The sequence below is a fragment of the Macaca fascicularis genome, chromosome 16 (assembly GCF_037993035.2).
Source record: "Macaca fascicularis isolate 582-1 chromosome 16, T2T-MFA8v1.1".
Taxonomy (NCBI): domain Eukaryota; kingdom Metazoa; phylum Chordata; class Mammalia; order Primates; family Cercopithecidae; genus Macaca; species Macaca fascicularis.
The window spans coordinates 8,260,397-8,280,195 of NC_088390.1; the positions used below are offsets into that span (position 1 = coordinate 8,260,397).

General features: G+C 50.2%; 2 protein-coding genes, 1 long non-coding RNA gene and 5 other non-coding genes across 11 annotated transcripts; 5 read left to right on the forward strand and 3 right to left on the reverse strand.

The window, feature by feature from the left end:
• Positions 1-760: 760 nt before the first annotated feature.
• TMEM107 (transmembrane protein 107) lies at positions 761-3,820 on the reverse strand. 4 transcript variants are annotated; one of them, XM_005582831.5, is made up of 5 exons: positions 3,609-3,820; positions 3,365-3,432; positions 3,163-3,263; positions 1,960-2,056; positions 761-1,714 (listed from the first exon to the last, which is right to left on the reverse strand). In XM_005582831.5, the coding sequence occupies exons 1-5, from the start codon at positions 3,693-3,695 to the stop codon at positions 1,645-1,647; spliced, it is 423 nt and encodes a 140-aa protein (XP_005582888.2). In that variant the 5' UTR covers positions 3,696-3,820; the 3' UTR covers positions 761-1,644. The 4 variants fall into 4 exon arrangements, with proteins under 4 accessions (XP_005582888.2, XP_015293106.2, XP_005582889.2 ...); XM_015437620.3 differs by having other exon boundaries at positions 1,443-1,714; positions 1,981-2,056; XM_005582832.4 differs by having other exon boundaries at positions 1,443-1,714; positions 1,981-2,056; positions 3,163-3,281.
• Positions 894-1,028, reverse strand: LOC123569605 (U8 small nucleolar RNA). The gene has a single exon (XR_006693421.2). It is a non-coding gene; the product is annotated as a U8 small nucleolar RNA (small nucleolar RNA).
• LOC135967933 (uncharacterized) lies at positions 1,552-10,913 on the forward strand. Its single transcript, XR_010582261.1, has 4 exons — positions 1,552-1,640; positions 2,224-2,322; positions 9,174-9,303; positions 10,766-10,913. It is a non-coding gene; the product is annotated as an uncharacterized lncRNA (long non-coding RNA).
• A 3,711-nt stretch (positions 10,914-14,624) lies between these two features.
• On the forward strand, positions 14,625-14,696 carry TRNAW-CCA (transfer RNA tryptophan (anticodon CCA)). Its single transcript has one exon. It is a non-coding gene; the product is annotated as a tRNA-Trp (tRNA).
• Positions 14,697-15,137: 441 nt separating this feature from the next.
• TRNAS-GCU (transfer RNA serine (anticodon GCU)) lies at positions 15,138-15,219 on the forward strand. Its single transcript has one exon. It is a non-coding gene; the product is annotated as a tRNA-Ser (tRNA).
• A 219-nt stretch (positions 15,220-15,438) lies between these two features.
• On the forward strand, positions 15,439-15,512 carry TRNAT-AGU (transfer RNA threonine (anticodon AGU)). The gene has a single exon. It is a non-coding gene; the product is annotated as a tRNA-Thr (tRNA).
• A 358-nt stretch (positions 15,513-15,870) lies between these two features.
• Positions 15,871-15,944, forward strand: TRNAI-AAU (transfer RNA isoleucine (anticodon AAU)). Its single transcript has one exon. It is a non-coding gene; the product is annotated as a tRNA-Ile (tRNA).
• Positions 15,945-16,622: 678 nt separating this feature from the next.
• BORCS6 (BLOC-1 related complex subunit 6) lies at positions 16,623-18,462 on the reverse strand. Its single transcript, XM_005582833.4, has one exon. The coding sequence runs from the start codon at positions 18,420-18,422 to the stop codon at positions 17,349-17,351; it is 1,074 nt and encodes a 357-aa protein (XP_005582890.2). The 5' UTR covers positions 18,423-18,462; the 3' UTR covers positions 16,623-17,348.
• Positions 18,463-19,799: the final 1,337 nt, after the last annotated feature.

The window sequence follows — 19,799 nt, forward strand, 5'->3', positions numbered from 1 at the left end:
AAAAAAAAAAAAGAGGGGGTGGTCAACGTACCATATGCTGAAGAGAGGTCAAACTCAAACTCAAGTCTGAAAAGTGACTCTGGATTTGGGAAGCAGAAGTCATTGGCGATGATCAGTTTCTTGGGGGTGTACTGGTAGATTTTTAACAACCAACTCTCCAAAAACAAATGTATCCATGTATATACATAAGTGTATGATAAATTGTACTGGTATAAAGTATGGATAGCACAAAATTTACAAATAAAAAGGCCAGACGTGGTGGCTCACGCCTGTAATTCCAGCACTTTGGGAGGCTGATCACCTGAGGGCGATCATCAGGGCAGATCACCTGAGGTCAGGAGTTCAAGACCAGGCTGGCCCACATGGTGAAACCCAGTCTCTACTAAAAATACAAAAAATAGCCGGGCATCGTGGCACCTGCCTATAATCCCAGCTACTTGGGAGGCTGAGGCAGGATAATCTCCTGAACCTGGGAGGCAGAGGTTACAGTGAGCCGAGATCAGTGCAGTGCACTCCAGCCCTGGCGACAGACCAAGACCCTGCCTCAAAAACAAAACAAAACAAAACAAAACAAAAAAAAAACCCGTTCCTATTGAATGAGTATCATCCATCCTGTGCACTAGATTACAGATTTTTACTGATGTGCAGTGTTTCCTGAGAAGAGGTGAAGCGTCAAAGTATCAAACGACAAAGAACAACGGGAGTCCATTTGCACAATCCTACCTCCTAAGTCCCAGTAAGCAACAAATACAACTCACAATTTTCAAAACCAGATAAAATTTGGCGAGATCACAAAATAGCGAAATACAGAAACTATTCCCTGCACCGCATGATAACTACATTAACTAAACTTACAATCAACATAACAGAAACGTAAGTGATCGTCAGGAAGAATCAGATAGGAGCAATCAGGGTGTTGCAAGTCCTGATTACGCAGAGACGTTAATCACGTTTCATGCATTCTCCAATCATCATGTTCTCATCTGCCCTCCAAAAGAGGAACAGGTAAGGATTATCCCACCTGACGATATTTCTAAAGAGCCGACATTCCGCACTCAGTCAAAAAGATTCCGTTTACAGCTAGGGTGAGTTCACGACGCGTTGGTATGAGTAACCCTACTACTTAGCATCCTTCCAGTTGTATTGCCATATTTGCTTGCACATTTTTAAAAGAATTTTTTCATTCGGCTGCCGAAAAGGAATACATTTCTTTTTCCCAGAATGCTCCGATCATTTACGTGCTGGACGTTCTAACTGTAAGCACTTTCTATTTACATATCTCCGCCCACTCCCTTCCGCCAGACAACTACCGTAATAACCAAAATAGAAGCGATACCAAGTATCTTACGGTCTGCAGAACTAGAAAATAACGTTGCTTCTTTTTTTTTCTTCAGTAGTTTCGCCATCTCAATTGTGCCTTGAAAACTGTATATGTCTTAATCTTACTACAAAACATATTTTATTACAAACCACTAAATACAATGCGGATAATCCCAGACTCAAGACGTAATTATTCCAACACATATCCTCCAGCAGAAGCAGTTTCCGAGGGGAGGACCGAAGCCTATGCCTTCCTTCTTCCAGGAATACGAAGCGGCCCTTGCCCCTGTAGCCTTCGTCCTTAGGTTCCCGTCATGAAGGTGCTCAGAAAGGTTTCTTTTTCAGCCCAAAGACGGTGACGAATAAAGTCATTTCAGTGACAGCTGGAAGGGCACTACCGAGGCAAGTGGTAAATTCAGAAACCCTTTCAATATAAATACCCAAATCTCCAAACCAGAGACCCCACCCCTGAAAGTGTAGGACAGGTGGCATGGGGTAGGGAATGAAAATTCAAAAGACTACAGGATGTTAAGTGGATCTGGTATCTCACACATAGAGGAAAGGGCTGGGTGGGGGAAAAACCCTCAGGTTTAGGGTCAGCCTTCCTCCCTCATTCCCGAATATTGGATGCTACCACACCTGCAGAAGACAAAAATGTACCAATACGTAGTGCACTCCCAACGCTCGAATATGAAGAAGGACAGGGCCACGGATGCACTACAGTGAGCCCCAATGGCTTGGGAAGGCACCAGAGTTAAGGAAAGTCTTTGGATCGACAGATAGTGAGGGGTCAGAAAAGGCCAAAGGCCAGTGGTGGGGTTGGCATCTGCATTCAGGTTCATCGTTTGCTCCCTCACCATATTGCAAGGGCTAGAGTCAGCATCCCCGACTTCTGAATTTTAGGACAGTCATGTGAGGAGAGACCAGAAGTGACTGCGCAGATGGGATCTCAGGCTACCCTACTCCATATCTAGGGGCCAGCCTGGATCCTTCAGATGAGAGGTAAGAGTAGGCTCTCCTGCTATGCCACACAGGAGTGCTGACAGCGACTTGATATGCGCTGGAATCAGCCTCCAGTGTCCTGGTCCTCCTGGTCCACAATTCTCTGACCCATGTGCCTGGCTTCCGTTGCCTCTTCTGAGTTCCCAATGTGCTTTATATCTTTCGTTTTTTGCCAGAGTCTTGCTCTGTCGCCCAGGCTGGAGTGCAGTGGCACGATCTCAGCTCACTGCAACCTCTGCCTCCTGGGTTCAAGCAATTCTCCTTCCTCAGCCTCCTGAGTAGCTGGGATTACAGGAGTGCACCGCCACGCCCGACTAATTTCTGTATTTTTAGTACAGACAGGGTTTCACTATGTTGGTCAGGCTGGTCTTGAACTCCTGACCTCAGGTGATCCACCTGCCTCGGTCTCCCAAAGTGCTGGCATTACAGGCATGAGCCATCGCACCCTGCCTGTGCTATCTTTACACACTCCCATAGCACACTGCTTATCACACTGAATTACAGATGTGTATCTACCTCCTCCTCATGGTTAAAAAAAAAAAAAGTGGAGTTTTTATTATTACTATTTATTTTGTAGACACGGGGTCTAACTATGTTGCCTCCTGCGCGGGCCTCCCACAGTGCTGGGATTACAGACGTGAGCCAACGTGCCTGGCCAAAAACTGTATTTTACTCTCATTTCGGAATTTTAAGTGCCTAGTAAACAGCAGGATTTAGCACATGGTTGAAGATCTTTGAACTGGAGAGACTGGCTACAGCAGACACTATTGTGTCAGGTGGCTGAAGGGAGTCCTGATAGAAATGGGTCGTGTGGGAAAGGTGGGCAGGCAGAAAGGATACAGATGAGGCTCTGGGTGCTGTTGAACATGGAGACTCCTGAGAGGAAACCGGCCAGCTCCACTGCAAAGAGGCCCAGGGTGACAGAAAGCGCGGCCACCAGCCTGCAGAGAGGAAGTGGACTGGCTCAGGCCTTTGGACTTCTTCTAAGACCCCTCCACTCCCACCACCTCTTCGTTCTGGCCACCCCGTCCTAAGAGCTCACTGAATGTCCTGCTTGTCATACTCCTCGGGGGTGAACCTGAGAGGCAGGCAGGCCTGAATGTTGCTGTCCTGGGAGCAGGGCAGAGAGGAAGAGAAGTGAAAAAGGGGCAGGCTGCTGGGCAGGCCTAGGGACGGCGGAACACGAGAAAACCCAAGTGGGTAAGACACTGGGAGAGGGGCAGGGTGGGGCGGGGACGACTCCGAGATGGGAATGGGGGCGGACGGAGGGCAGCCGTGGGTCTTACCCGGGACCAGAATAAGGTGATGACGACCACCAGATGCGCCAGGATCGTCAGGAAGCGAGAGGGCACAAGCCCTGAGACCCGGCCCATGGCCCTTGGGAACAAGAGCGGCGGTCTCTGAGGCTGGAAGTTCAGAGACTGCGACTCCCGCAAGTCCACCAGCAAGCGGACAAATCTAGACGAACTCCTCCTTTCCGCCAGCTCAGGCACCGCCCAGTTGCCTTGGTAACCGCGTACGCGGGCGTGCTGCCGCGTTCTCGGAAAACCTCGCGAGAGCAGTACATTCTCCATCTGCTGTGGGTCTTTCAGGGCTAACTCAGGTCAGGGGTACCCGAAGGAGCTTCTAACCCAATGGCTGGGTACCCGTGCGCAGCCAGGCCCTTTGTTTCTCAGAGGGTGAGGGGTGGCACAGCCGCGCAGCGCCCGATCTGCCCACGCAGGGCCGACGAACGGAAACCCACCCTGGCCTAGCCTGGGGACACCTCTGCTTCCGCGGTTGCCCACGCCGGGAGCGGCCCCCAGCCCCAGCTACGCTGCCCAGTTGTGGATCACTTGAGATCACTCCCACCGCCACGCCGGGCTGAGGTCCCCGCCATGCCGAAGACTCACACCCGCTCCCCTTCCTCCTCTCCTCATGCCTTTAACTTCCCACCAAGCTGGGCCTGAGAAACAAGGGACCCGAACGTGGAGAGGCCGGTGTTCCTGGACTGCTCGGCAGTTACAGATTGTCACAGAGCCCCTGGTTGTCTGAGGACCCTAGGCCTGAACCTTCCTTGAGGAAGACTGATTTCTCTCAGACTACTTTGCTCAGTTTGGTGAAGGATTTGCAGAGTGCAAAAAGTGGTCCGCGTCCTTAAACTAGCGTGGGAATAAGAGCAAAGCAAGGTGGCTGGAAAGGTGGGAGTGGACGAAGGGAATGGTACAGTCCCTGCGTCTCTGGGAGGCTTGGAGCCTACGGGAAGGGAAACTCAACTTAGATTTCTTTATCTCTTGGAGGTGCTGGACCTCCGACATTGCCCAGCTACAGTCCAGGAAGCTCTTATCACCGGCGACGTCATGACCTTTGGGCCTCAGCGCAGGTCCCTGCAGATCTGAAAGTTCTTCTCTAATTGCTCAGTCAAGTCCCATCCTCAAGGAAACTCCCGGCCCATTTCCCAGGAGAACAATATCTTCCTACTTCCCACTCGACGTCTCAGTGCCTTTAGCCAGACTAAAGTACAAGCCCAAGAGGCATTTCTCATTCCTTCAACAAATATTTTTATATATTTATTTATTACCTAGTAATAGTATTCTAGTCAGGGAGATCAACAACAGACATGCAAACAAATAAATCCGTAAGATAATAGGTGCTACAAACAGGGATACGCGGGCCAGGCACAGTGGCTCACGCCTGTAATCCCAGCGCTTTGGGAGGCCCAGGAGGGCGGATCATCTGAGGTCAGGAGTTCGAGACAAGCCTGACCAACATGCTGAAACCCCATCTCCACTAAAAATACAAAATTAGCCGGATGTGGTGGCGCGTGCCTGTAATCCCAGCTACTCGATTACTACTACTCGATTAGCTACTAAGGCAGTGGAATCGCTTGAACCCGGGAGGTGGAGGTTGCAGTGAGCCGTGCCATTGCACTCCAGCCTCTGCAACAAGAGCACAACTCCGTCTCAAAAAAAAAAAAAAAAAAAAAAAAGGAAACGCTAGAATTATAATTCTATAAAAGTAGGGCATTTATAATTCTATAAAAATAGGGCATTTATTCTTAAACTTTATTTTAGAAACTTTGGCCAGAAATTGACCGGGAGTGGTGGTTCGCGCATATAATCCCCGCACTTTGGGAGACCGAGGCAGGGAGATCACCTGAGGGCAGGAGTTTCAGACCAGCCTGGCCAACATGGTGAAACCCCATCTCTACTGAAAAAAAAAAAAAAGCCGGGTATGGTGGCGCGCGCCTGTAATCCCAGCTATTCAGGAGGCTGAGGGAAGGAGAATTGCTTGAACTCGGGAGGCGGAGGTTGCAGTGAGCCAAGATCGTGCCACTGCACTCCCGCCTGGGAAACAGAGCAAGACTTAGTCTCAAAAAAAAAAAAAAGGAAGAAAAAGAAAATGCACTCTGGGACCAGAAGCGAAAGCTCATGCCTGTAATCCCAGCACTTTAGGAGGCCAAGGCGGAAGTATTCCTTGAACCCAAGAGTTTGAAGCCAGTCTGAGCAACATAGTGAGACACCTCTCTCTAATAAAACAATAATAAAGGCCTGGAGTGGTGGCTCACGCCTGTAATCCCAGCACTTTGGGAGGCAGAGGCGGGCAGGTCACCTGAGGTCAGGAGTTTGAGACCAGCGTGACCAACATGGTGAAACCCCGTCTCTATTAAAAATACAAAAAAAAAAAAATTAGCTGGGCGTGGTGGCATGTGTCTGTATTCCCAGCTACTCGGGAGACTGAGGCAGGAGAATCATCTGAACCCAGGAGGCGGATGTTACAATGAGCTGAGATCTTGCCACTGCACTCCAACCTGGACGACAGAGCGAGACTACATCTCAAAAAATATATATATGTATTTATATATATATTTATACATATTTATATATTTTAATATATTTAGATATATATTTATAGATATATAGACACACACACACACATATACATTCAGATATATATATATTTTTTTTTTTTTTTTTTTTTGAGACGGAGTCTCGCTCTGCCGCCCAGGCTGGAGTGCAGTGGCCCGATCTCAGCTCACTGCAAGCTCCGCCTCCCGGGTTTATGCCATTCTCCTGCCTCAGCCTCCTGTGTAGCTGGGACTACAGGCGCCCGCCACCTCGCCCGGCTAGTTTTTTGTATTTTTTAGTAGAGACAGGGTTTCACCGTGTTAGCCAGGATGGTATCGATCTCCTGACCTCGTGATCCGCCCGTCTCGGCCTCCCAAAGTGCTGGGATTACAGGCTTGAGCCGCCGCGCCCGGCCTCAGATATATCTTTTTAATGAAGTTTTAGGCTGGGCGCAGTGACTCAGGCCTGTAATCCCAGCACTTTGGGAAGCCGAAGCGGGTGGATCACCTGAGGTCAGGAGTTCAAGACCAGCCTAGCCAACATGGAGAAACCCCATCTCTGCTAAAAATACAAAACTTAGCTGGGCGTCATGGCACACACCTGTAGTCCCAGCTATTTGGGAGGCTGAGGCAAGAGAATCTCTTAAACCCACGAGGTGTAGGTTGCAGTGAGCTGAGATCGCACCACTGTACTCCACCCTGGGTGACAGAGTGAGATTCTGTCTTTAAAAAAAAAAAGTTTTAAACAATAAACATTAATATTTTCTGAGTCTTATATAGTATTATTAAGACATGAAATTGAGGAAAAAAAGGAATGATTTATAGGATTGAGAGTCCCTAAAGTGTTGAACTCCTATATATTGAAACTATGTGATGACATTTTCATATAAATCATCTCTTTAAAAGACAGCACAGCCTTTTCTTCATATTGGAGACAATGTAATCACCAAAACTTGCTTTTATTCCCATAAAATAAAAGATTGTGATTTTTCTAGACTTTACTGAGGAGTTATTATTATTATGTTTTTTTTTATTTTTTATTTATTATTATTATTATTTTTTTTTTGAGACGGAGTCTCGCTCTGTCGCCCAGGCTGGAGTGCAGTGGCCGGATCTCAGCTCACTGCAAGCTCCGCCTCCCGGGTTTATGCCATTCTCCTGCCTCAGCCTCCCAAGTAGCTGGGACCACAGGCGCCGCCACCTCGCCCGGCTAATTTTTTGTGTTTTTAGTAGAGACGGGGTTTCGCCGTGTTAGCCAGGATGGTCTCCATCTCCTGACCTTGTGATCCGCCCGTCTCGGCCTCCCAAAGTGCTGGGATTACAGGCTTGAGCCACCGCGCCCGGCCTTTTTTTTTTTTACAGAGCTTCAACAAAGTGTCTCTCTGTTTCTGTTTTTTTAGACAGGGTCTCACTCTGTCACTCAGGCTGGAGTGCAGTGGTATGATCATGACTACAGTGACCCTCGACCTCCCGGGCTCAGGTGATCCTCCTGTCTCAGCCTCTGGAGTAGCTGGGACTACAGACACGTGCCACCATGCCCAGCTAAGTTTTGTATTTTTAGTAGAGACCGGGTTTCACTGTGTTGGCCAGGATGGTCTCCATCTCTTGGCCTTGTGATCTGCCCGCCTCAGTCTCCAGCACCCAAAGTGCTGGGATTACAGGCGTGAGACACCATGCCCAGACTTTTTTTTTTTTTTTTTTTTTTTTTGAAACAGAGCTTTTACCTTTGTCACCCAGGCTGGAATGCAATGGCATGATCTCGGCTCACTGTAGTTTCCGCCTTGTGGGTTGGGGCGATGCTTCTGCCTCAGCCTCCCTAATAGCTGGGATTACAGGTGCCCACAACCATGCCCAGCTAATTTTTGTATTTTTAGTAGAGACGAGGTTTCACCATGTTGGCCAGGCTGTTCTCAAACTTCTGACTTCTGACTTCAGGTGATCCACCCGCCTTGGCCTCCCAAAGTGCTGGGATTACAGGCGTGAGCCACCATGCCCGGCCGGTTCTTTTCTTAACTGTTGGACCCCGTCAAAGTTCTGAAGATAGTTTCAACCTCCCTGCTCTCAGGATGGACAAGGAAACCTATCAAGCTTTCTCCTTTGAAATGATCCCCATTGCATTTGATTCCTAAAATGAGTGATAGTAATGACACCTAATTTACAATGAGAGATGAGCTTCCTGTATTCTCCAATGCAGAAATTACAGCATAGCAAGCATTCAAACGTTCTTAGGAGACAGGATAAAAAGACTGAAGGTTCAGCCTAGGCAACATGGCGAAACCCCATCTCTACAAAAAATTAGCCAAACACAGTGGTGCACAACTGTAGTTCCAGCTGCTTGGGAGGCTGAGGTGGGAGGATCACCTGAACCCAGGAAGTAGAGGCTACAGTGAGCCGTGATCACACCACTGCACTACAGCCTGAGCAACAGGAGTGAGACCTGTCTCAAAAAAAAAAAAAAAAAAAAAAAAAAAAAAAAAAAAAAAGACTGAAGAACTCTTCATGCTTTTCTTCCCTGTCTGTAACTTACATGCATTTTTTACCTAGACCTTCAGAGGTGAGCTCCCTTAGTGAGGGGTTCATCAAATATAAGTGTTCACAGATTAAAGAAGTTGTCATAGGCCAAAAGTGAGGAAAATCCAGGAGCTGCTTTTGCAAGGTTTTCCAAGGTCGCTGAATAGAAGGAAGTGAAAGAGTCAGCAAAGTGAAGATCTAGGAAAAGAGCATTTCAGACAGAGGACACGGCAAGTGCAAAGATGGTGAGAACAAGCCAAGTGTGTTTGTTGAACAGTAAGGAAGCCAGCATTTCAGAAGCCTAGTGATGGAAGGGGAATAAAAGATCAGTGTGAGGTTGGTTAGGTAAACAGCAGAGTTCAGATGAAGTCAGGCCTTGCAGCTACAGGGAGGGACATGGTCAGGTCGGTGTTCTAGATCATGACTCTAGTTGCAACATGGATGATGGATTTTAAGCAAATTTTATTTTTATTTATATATATTTTTTTCATTTATTTGTCTTTGTTTTAAGCAGATTTTAAACAGAACGCTAATGAAGAAGCCATATAATTATCCAGAAGAGACAGGATGAGGCTTGGACCAAGTAGGTGGAGGGTATCAAAAGATATTTAGAAGATAAAGGAAGTTTGGACTTGGCGCTGTGGGTGAGTGGGGAAAAGGGAGGGTCAGGATGACTGTTAGATTATGGGGGCTCTGACAGCTGGAGGTTTGGGACATTCTGCTTATAATAGGCCTTCTGGGCTGGGCGCAGTGGCTCACACCTGTATTCCTAGCACTTTGGGAGACTGAGGCAGCCGGATCACGAGGTCAAGAGATCAAGACCATCCTGGCCAAAATGGTGAAACCCCATCTCTACTAAAAATACAAAAATTACCCGGGCGTGGTGGTGCGCACCTGTAGTCCCAGCTACCCAGTTACTCCGGAGGCTGAGGCAGGAGAATTGCTTGAACCCAGGAGCTGGAGGTTGCTGGGAGCCGAGATGGCACCACTGAACTCCAGCCTGGTGACACAGCAAGACTCTGTCTCAAAAAAATATATAAAAAATTAAAAAAATAGGCCTTCTGCATAGAGGACTTACTATATAAGTAACAACAGGGTAGTCACATTTCATGTCCTGAATTGATAAACAGTGAGTAGCCTGTCCTGTCATTTTCCATGACCTTGATTCACAGAAGCCTGCCCTACAGAGATGCTATTTCTAGCCTGCTCACAAAACTGATATTTAGAGCCAGCCAGTGGCCATAGGAGGTACTGCTGGTGATGAGGTGTCCCCCAAGTGACTACTCACTCCAAGACTGGGACCTGCAAGTACTAAGATTTGAACTTTTTTTTTTTTTTTTTTTTTTTTTTGAGACGGAGTCTTGCTCTGTAGCCCGGGCTGGAGTACAGTGGCCGGATCTCAGCTCACTGCAAGCTCCGCCTCCCGGGTTTATGCCATTCTCCTGCCTCAGCCTCTGGAGTAGCTGGGACTACAGGCGCCCGCCACCTCGCCCGGCTAGTTTTTTTTTTTTGTATTTTTAGTAGAGACGGGGTTTCACGGTGTTAGCCAGGATGGTCTCGATCTCCTGACCTTGTGATCCACCCGTCTCGGCCTCCCAAAGTGCTGGGATTACAGGCTTGAGCCACCGCGCCCGGCCAAGATTTGAACTCTTAATAAAAGGAGTTAAAAATTGTTTTTTTATCATGGACAAATTCAAACATGAAAAAATAAGGAAAATACCCCGGTGTGGTGGCTCACGCCTGTAATCCCAGGACTTTGGGAGGCTGAGGCGGACGGATCACGAGGTCAGGAGTTTGAGACCAGCCTGGCCAACATGGTGAAACCCAGTCTCTACTAAAAATACAAATATTAGCTGCGTGGTGGCAGGTGCCTGTAATCCCAGCTACTCAGGAGGATGAGGCAGGAGAATCATTTGAACCTGAGAGGCGGAGGTTTCAGTGAGCTGAGATGGTGCCATTGCACTCCAGCCTGGGTGACAGGGCAAGACTCCTTCAAAAAGAGGGGAGGGGAGGGGGAAAGGGGAGGGAGGACGGAGGGGGAGGGGAGATAATGAACCCCTCTATTCTGCTTCAACAATTATCAACACATGACCAACCTTGTTTCAGGTATACCCTCCCTTATAGCCCACACCTGGTTATTTTGAAGCACATCCTAGACATTATCAAACAGTTCAAATTGCCCAAATGTCTCCTACATACTTTTTTCTTTTACAGTTTGTTTGAATCTGGGTCCAAATAAAGTCCACACACTGCACCTGGTTGTCACGTCTCTATTCATCTTGAGTCCTGCCTCCTCCCTACCCCCTCACCTCCCTTCTTCTTTTCTTTTCTTGCAATTTATCAGTTGAAGGCATAGAGCCATTTCTGGGCCTTATTCTTGTGATGTCATTTAACACATTCCTCCATGCCTTGTATGTCCCGTAAACTGGTTCTTAGATCCAGTGGTTGGTTAGTGTCATGTTCAGTTTTCTGGTAAAAATACATCATGAGTGGCAGTTTGTCCTTCCCATTCCATTGCATCAGGACGCCTGCTTTTCCCTCTTTTTCTGGTGTTAAGGCTGAACATTGGGTTCAGGTGTAGTCAGACTAGGTAACAATTATAAAATTCCCCATCAGTTTTTCACCTGATGGTTTAGTTGATCATCACTGCCTAGCTCCATTATTTCATTAGGAGTTGCAAAATTAAGATGTCCTAATTCTACCATTCTGCAGTAAGAACTTGCTGTCATCAATTTGTTTACCATGAGATACAGGTCATACAGGAAAGGCAGGATAAATGTGTGGGTTTTTTCTTATTATTTACCAGTTTTCAGAAAAATGAATTGATTCTCTAGCATCTTGCAAAAGTAGTTGTTTTTAATATCATTGTGAACTTGGACATTTTAACATCTTTCGTGTATTTCAATCCATTGCAGTTATTCTTTTTGATGTTCAAATTGTCCCAATTTTGGTCAGTGGGAGCTTCTTCTGGTTGGTGCCCAAACTTTTTTTGTTTTGTTTTGTTTTTTGTTGTTGTTGAGATAGAGTTTCACTCTTGTTACTCAGGCTGGAGTGCAATGGCGCCATCTCTGCTAACCACAACCTCGGCCTCCCAGGTTCAAGCGATTCTCCTGCCTCAGGCTCCTGAGTAGCTGAAATTACAGGCATGCGCCACCACACCCGGCTAATTTTGTATTTTTAGTAGAAACGGGGTTTCTCCATGTTGATCATGGCTGGTTCGAACCCCGAACGTCCTGATCCGCCCGCCTTGGCCTCCCAAAGTGCTGGGATTACAGGCATGAGCCAGCGGGCCAGTCTCCTCCTCTTCCTCCTCCAGACAGAGCGAGACTCCATCTCAAAAAACAAACAAACAAACAAAACAAACAAAAAAACCATGATTTTCTGACTATTTGGGAGGCAGGGAAATTAGAGAGGAGTCCGCTACAATAATCCAGCAAGAGAGGCTGAGGGGTTGTCAGTGGGATGGGGAAGGACGATTGACAGGGGGATAATTGAGGAAATAGAATTGACAGGATGTGGTGACTGGAAGTAAGATGGAAGGGGGAGGGAAGAATCAAGGATGCATCCCCCAGCCTGGGCCTGGCCACTCTCTGGGAGTGCAGAAAGACGGGAAGGAAGTATGGCAGGGTCAAGTGAAGGTATCAGGAGGCACTACACATCAGAGTCCAGAGGTGGGAGCCAGATTCAGGAGTCCTCAGCACGCAGGAAATAGCTGAATCCGTGCAACATGTGTAGCATGAGGAGAGAAAACCTTACCGGAGGAAAACCAGGATTTACAGGGAGAACAGAAAAAGGAGACTGGAGATGGGCGAGGTGGCTCAAGCCTGTAATCCCAGCACTTTGGGAGACCAAGGCGGGTGGATCATCTGAGGTCAGGAGTTCAAGACTAGTCTCTCCAACTTGGCGAAACCCCGTCTCTACTAAAAAAAAAAAAAAAAAAGAAAGAAAGAAAGAAAAAAAAATTAAACTAGCCGGCACCACACCTGTAATCCCAGCTAGCTACTCGGAAAAGCGGCGAGCCAAGAATGCGCCGTAGCACTCCAGCCTGGGCGACAGACTGAGACTCCGTTTCAAAAAAATTTTAAAAAGAAAAAGAGACTGGAGCCGGGAGCCATTTAGGAAGGGCCAGCAAACTAGTGTCAAGACAACCATGGGAAATGAGGCTCATGGAGAAGACGTTGCCTGGAGTCAGTTAAGGTCAGGCCTGAGAATGCCTGTGGGCGTTGACATCTCTGTGGTCCCTGATAACTTTCGAAAGAGCCACTGTGTAGAAATTTGGCTTGGATGGGAAGGAATGAGATACAGGCATGACCTCTTGTGGCATCTCAGCCTGTTGAACTCCTTTCATTGTTCAAGAAACATAGGCGGGCGAGGTGGTTCACGCCTGTAATCCCAGCACTTTGCGGGGCTGAGGCGGGCGGATCACGAGGTCAGGAGTTGAAGACCGGCCTGGCCAACATGGTGAAACCCTGTCTCCACTAAAAATACAAAAATTATAGCCGGGCGCGGTGGCGGGCGCCTGTAATCCTAGCTACTTGGGAGGCTGAGGCAGAGTTGCTTGAATCCGGGAAGCGGAGGTTGCAGTGAGCCGAGGTCGCGCCGCTGCACTCCAGCCTGGACGACAGAGAAAGACTCCGTCGCAGAAGGAAGGAAGGGAGAAAGAGAGGGAGGGTGGGAAAGAAAGGGAGGAAGGGAGGAAGGGAGGGAGGAGGGGAGGAAGGGAGGGAGGGAGGGAAGGGAGAGAAGGAAGGAGAGAGAAAGAAGAGAGAGAGAGAAAAAAAACAATTGAGACCTCTTTCAGCTCCATCGCAGAAAGAAAGAAAGAGAAAGAAGGAAAAGAAAGAAAAGAAAAGAAAAAACAATTGGGGCCTCTTTCAGCTCCAGGTGTCTCCCTTCAGAAGTTCCCAATTTTGTCTCACCCGGGGAGCTTAAAAAAAATGCGGATGTTGGCCGGGCATGGTGGCTCACGTCTGTAATCCCAGCACTATGGGAGGCCGAGCCGGGGGATCACCTGACATCGGGAGTTCGAGACCAACCTGACCAACATGGAGAAACCCCCGTCTCTACTAAAAATACAAAATTAGCCGGGCGTGGTGGTGCATGCCTGTAATCCCAGCTACTCGCGAGACTGAGGCAGGAGAATCCCTTGAACCTGGGAGGCGGAGGTTGCGGTGAGCCGAGATTGCGCCATTGCACTCCAGCCTGGGAAACAAGAGCGAAATTCCGTCTCAAAAAAAAAAAAAAAAAGAAATACTGATGTTTGTGGTGGTCAAAATTAGAACAGAGATTGCCTCTGGGAAGGGAGTGGGGATCCGTAGAGAAGGGACATGTAAGAACCTTGAGCAAGGGAAATGTCCTATATGTTTTTAAAGAGTTGTGATTTGCGCAGGTGTATGTATTTGTCAAAACTCATAAAATTATAGACAATATTTATGTGCCCTTAAACAGCTGAAATACCGATATTTTTCAAAAGTTTTACATCTCGATGCCAGAGCTCTTCCCTGGACCGTTTAAATCAGAACCTCCGAACCCGGGGGTTGTGCATGGGTACATTCAAAGGCTCCGCAGACGATTGTAAAAGTGCAGCAGGGGAGGAGACGCGCTGCTGGGGGAGCAAGTCTCTCACCCCTTCAGGTGCCCTAGGCTCTGGCACTGCTCCATCACTTTCCTTCTGGTTCAAATCCTTCCATCTGTTTCTAGGCAGGTCGACCCGGGCTGGGCTGTAAGTAGCTCGGGACTCTATCTGGGCGTTGGCAGGACGCTGAGCGTGGATTCCATAGTCACTGCCCTGGGGTGCCACCCGTCCGACTTGCCCTACAGGGCCGCTCGGCGAGCGCAGATACGATCCCGCAGCTGTTCTGAGGGACAGGAAAGCCCTAGGTGCCCATTCATGCCTCGATCAATGACCCCGGCCTCCTGGGGGCACAGTGGTCATGGGGAGAACTGAGCTGCCCAATGGCCGGCCGACCTCGTGGCGCAACGGTAGCGCGTCTGACTCCAGATCAGAAGGTTGCGTGTTCAAATCACGTCGGGGTCAGCGAATGCTTTTCTTCTACTTTTATTAACTCCCCTTAATTTAAACTACGGTCGAGCTTCAGCGTTCAGGTCATTGAAGAACCAATATCCTCTTGGGTCCTGAAGGGGAGGGGTTTCTGGCACGAATTTCCGAGGCCACCCCATCTGGGCAGCCCAAACTTCTCGCGGGGGTTTTTGCGATGGATCCGGGTACCATAATTCTGGGCGGATAACGCGCCTCCTCAGGACAGGAGCAGTTCTAGACCTCTCAGCAGAGGGAGGAGGTTCGGAAGATCACGCATGGGAGAAATCGGTCTACGATCTGTGAGTCCTCTTTCCAGTGCTGAGCTGGTTCCTTCAAAATGCGCAGCCTTCGCGACAAAGGCGAACCCCACTTGCGGGAAGTTCAGGTCCCAGAGATGTGAGATGCGGAGGGCTGTCTGTACACCATGAGCCATCCGAAGACGAGGTGGCCGAGTGGTTAAGGCGATGGACTGCTAATCCATTGTGCTCTGCACGCGTGGGTTCGAATCCCATCCTCGTCGGCTACGGAAGCCCTGTGGTCTGAGCTCAAGTTTTGTAATACCAAACTAGGATTTCTATTGTTACTCCGAGTCACTCCATTCGGTTTTCTTGTCTTTCCCAGCTGCTTCCATCCTTTCCGCATTTTCCAAGGCGGCCGACTTTTTGTGACATTTTTGTATTCATGCTGTGCAATTGAGCTGACCTGGCCAAGGAAATAAGATCCCAGGCGCCCTTCCGGCGGCGCCGTGGCTTAGTTGGTTAAAGCGCCTGTCTAGTAAACAGGAGATCCTGGGTTCGAATCCCAGCGGTGCCTAAGTGTTTCCCCACGCTTTTGCCAACATTAAACATTGCGAGGAGAGTTGCAGAGCCTCATAACTTCCAGCCTGTATGGTTTATTCACATAATCATCTGTCTTCTCTCGGTGCATCTGCGACACGCTGTTGGGAATTTTGCTCTTCGTGCACAGTGTACTTGCGCCTCGACCTGCAACTACCCCAGTCGCATCATCTGTACTTGCCAGTACTGTGACTTGTTACTCGTCTAGGTGCTCAGTCAGTTTTTGTATTCTGTTTTCATTTCTGACAAAGAAGTCCCACAACTAAAGGTTTATCACGAGAGGACTGAACTGTATTGTAACTAAATAACTTTATTTCAAGCGGTTCTTAACAGCTGGCCGGTTAGCTCAGTTGGTTAGAGCGTGGTGCTAATAACGCCAAGGTCGCGGGTTCGATCCCCGTACGGGCCATAGTTGAAACTTTTCAAAAGCGGCATTCCGCACTGTTTTAGAGCCAAACAACATCACTGGTGAAAACCAGCGAAACATTTCCAATCCCAGAAGAGGAAGTGTTTTGGAGCACATTCTAAATGTGGGTGTGTCTTGAGAGGAAGGGATTGAGAGAAACCCGGGTTGTTTCATGATCTATGCTTCTGCATCTTAATGGCCATAATATATGGCTCCTGAACTTACTGTATGAATTGTAAACAAAAGGCTTTGGGACTAATTTGTCTCAAACCACGTGACACTGATCTGCAGAGTGTGGGAATGGTCAGGAATGGAGCTGACAAGTGTTCCCAGTCTTCCTCCAGAGGTAAGATGTCCGTCCAATCCACCCAGTCCCTGCCTATTCATCAGGACCTGAGAAGACAATTTCTTCCCCTTCTCTTCTAGAGCACTTTGTTTTTACGTTTCTGTGGTTACTGGATCTCTGGGCCCCTGTGAGTGATGATCTGTGTCCTCAGATTTCCCCTCAGACCAGATGCTTGAGAGCAGGAACCATATCCTTCCCCACGGAGCCTGAGACACCCCCACCCCCACCCCACTTCCAGCACCAGCCCCAAGGGAGCTGCGTGAACAACACCGACCCTCATTCCCATTGCTTTGGCTTATTAATCACTGCAACCCCACACAGACTCAGCCTCAGCCTTCGCAGCAGCAGCAGCACTTTAATTCCACAAAATCTCAGAAAGCCAAAACTGATGAGAACACTCCACAACAGGTGGGCTTCAAAACCAGCAACATTCTACCTGAACCCTGAGAGCAGTGAGACGCCTCCCACCTCACCCACCTCCGCCGTGCAACCCATTCCTCCTAGCTGCACCCCGGTTCTGGCTGGGGAAGTGGTATGGTAGAGGGCCAGAGGGCAGAAGCAGAAGGCTATCCATCCGCAGGGGTGCATCCTTGCCTGCGGTGTGTTTGGCCAAGGACGGCTCAAGCTCCCACAGCCCCTGGCACCTGAGATGTGGCCACTGAAGTCAGGATAGCCACAGTGGGGGCTGGGGCTTCCTCTGTCCCTTTCTCCTGATTATATGTGGGAGTCACGTCCTCACCTTGAAGCAGACCTAAAGCCCTGTGTTCCCAGGGCTGGTGCTCTAGCTAGGGAGGAGAGTTGGGAAGAACAGGGTAGCTACAGATGGCCAACTGTATAAAAGCAGAGCAACATCCCTTCCCACCAGGAAAGCCGTTACAACTTCCCCATATACACCAGCCTAAGGCCCAGCGAGTGGGCGCGGGCCAGCTGAACGCATCTGGAAGAGCCTCCAACACACAGGCTTCCCCTCAGTGGGCACTTCCCACCAGGACTCCCTGAAGAGTCCTTAGGGTCCTGCTGGGCCCTGCCCTGGCCAGGCCCGGCCTCTCCTGTCCTCCTGGTCACTTGCACAGGGCCTCCAACACCTCCAGAGTACGTCGGATATCCCGGACTTGGCGAGCCAGCCCCTGAACCGGCTGCAGAGCCCGCTCCAGCTCCTCGCAGCGCGCCAGCAGGGTGTACATGCCCTTGATGCTCATGTCCACGGCTTCACCTAAGGAGTCCACAGCGTCGCGGTAGGTCTGGATGCAGCCCACGCTGAGCGCCGTCAGCTCCTGCACCGCGCCACCCAGACCGCGAAGCAGACGGTCCACCCGGCCTCCCAGCTCCCGACTCAACCGCTCCAGATCCCGCAGCACCTCGGGGTCGATGGGGGGAATGGCTGGTGTGGGTGTGGGTGCAGGCGCTGGGCAGGGCCGCGCAGGGGCAGAAGGCGGGGGTGGAGGGGCGCCGCTCAGACGGATCTTGAGTTGCAGGTTGTTGGCGACAAAGTGGGTGAGGTCGCCGTGGCGGCTCACTGTGCCCTCGAGCTCCAGGGGACTGGAGATGGTGGCGCGGCGTCCGCCGCCCGCGCCGGACTCGGCACTCCCTGAGGACCCGGCGCCACCGCACGCCTCGCTCAGCCCGTCCAGGCTGCGGCTGTCCTGAAGGCGGCTGGAGAACGAGCGGCTGGCTCTGCCGCCCGCGGCCGCCTCCTCGTCGTTGTCCTCTTCCTCCTGCTGCTCAACATCCATCCCGCCGCCTGGTCCCCCTCGACGGCAGTCCCTCCCGGAGGCGGGCTTGCCCTCGGGCGGCGCTGGGTCCTTGTGCCGGAAGGACGGGGACGGTTCGTGCTCTGCACCCGGCGCCCCACTGAGGCTCCCGGCCCCAGACGGCGTCCCTTGAGGGCCGGGCTCTTTCTCGAGAGCCTCCCGTTCCGGCCGGTGGACGACGCCGCAGCTTGACGTCTTCGGGGACGTCCTGGGGTGGCGGTTCGCGCCCCCAACGTTCTCGGCCTCTTCCTCCCCGGACACCCGGAGGCCTGAGGGCGGCTCAGAGGACGTTCGGCCCGGTCCGCCGCCGAAGATTGCGGCCTGCTGTTCCGCTACAGCCAGCAGGTCCGTCTCGGGCCCGGGCCGCCCCCGAGACGACTCCATACTGCAGGTGGGGGCCGCAACCGAGGAATTGGTTCGCCCCGGCTCCGGAGGCGGTGGCTGCGCCTTTAAGGGGCGTTGGTAGAGGCGCGCCGATTGGCAGCGGCTGACAATGGTAAGGACAGGAAAAGCATTTTGATTGGTCGTGGCGACCAGGAAGTCCCGGAAGAAGAGCTGTTACTGCACAGCCGAACACACGTGAACGCCGGCTGGGTGGAGAGAAGGAGATGACAGCTGCTCCCGTCACCCCGCCCTTTCTGAAAGCTGATGGGCCAGATCTTAAAGACCAAGGTCCTCAAATTTCTGAGTCCCGCGGGGTGGGGCTTAGATTTTTTCTGCCTGCAATTGTACCCCCCCCACAGTGATTGCTTAGCAAAAACACCAAGTGGGGAGCCCACTTGGGGTTCCTAGAGAGGTTCTTAGGATGGAAATGACATATCCTGCTTGGACCATCGGGGTTGAACCTACTTAACTAAGAAGGAGGAAACCAGAAGTCCAGCATGAGCGTGAATGGTTTGCTCTATCTTTCTTGGTTAACAGACCTAACCATTGAACTGCTCAGAGCGATCCATTGTGGTCAAGGCAGCGGCCTCTGGACTTTCCTATGCTTTTGCCACTCTTGTTCTGTGTCTCTTGCCCCTTTCACATTGAGGGGTCTCGCCCCTTGGAAGATGGCGTGTGATTTTGCCACGAGGTAAAATATTCAACAAATGAAATGATCACAAATTTTGATATGTACTATACAGGAAATAAAGTGTTATGATTGAGAATATAACTGAGGCCGGGCGCGGTGGCTCAAGCCTGTAATCCCAGCAGTTTGGGAGGCCAAGACGGGCAGATCACGAGGTCAGAAGATCGAGACCATCCTGGCTAACACGGTGAAACCCCGTCTCTACTAAAAAATACGAAAATCTAGCCGGGCGAGGTGGCGGGCGCCTGTAGTCCCAGCTACTTGGGAGGCTGAGGCAGGAGAATGGCGTGAACCCGGGAGGCGGAGCTTGCAGTGAGCTGAGATCCGGCCACTGCACTTCAGCCTGGGCGACAGAGCGAGACTCCGTCTCAAAACAAACAAACAAAAAAAAAACAAACAAAAAAAAGAGAATATAACTGAGTAGGCACTAGTTTAGATAAGGGGTCAGGAAAAGACCTCTTCGGTGGGACTTTTAACTAAAAAGAACCAAAAAGACCCAGCCACCCTCCAGGCAGAGGGAAGAAAACTTGAGCTACCTCTCAGAGACAAAGAAGTCTTGACGTATTCAAGAAACTGAGATGAGAGGGCAGGAGACATTGGGACTAAAACAAAATCCGCAAGGTAAGGGGAAGGATTTCGAGCTAAGGAACTGAACAGGCAGCAGGGGCCACGTCATGCAGGGGGCCTTG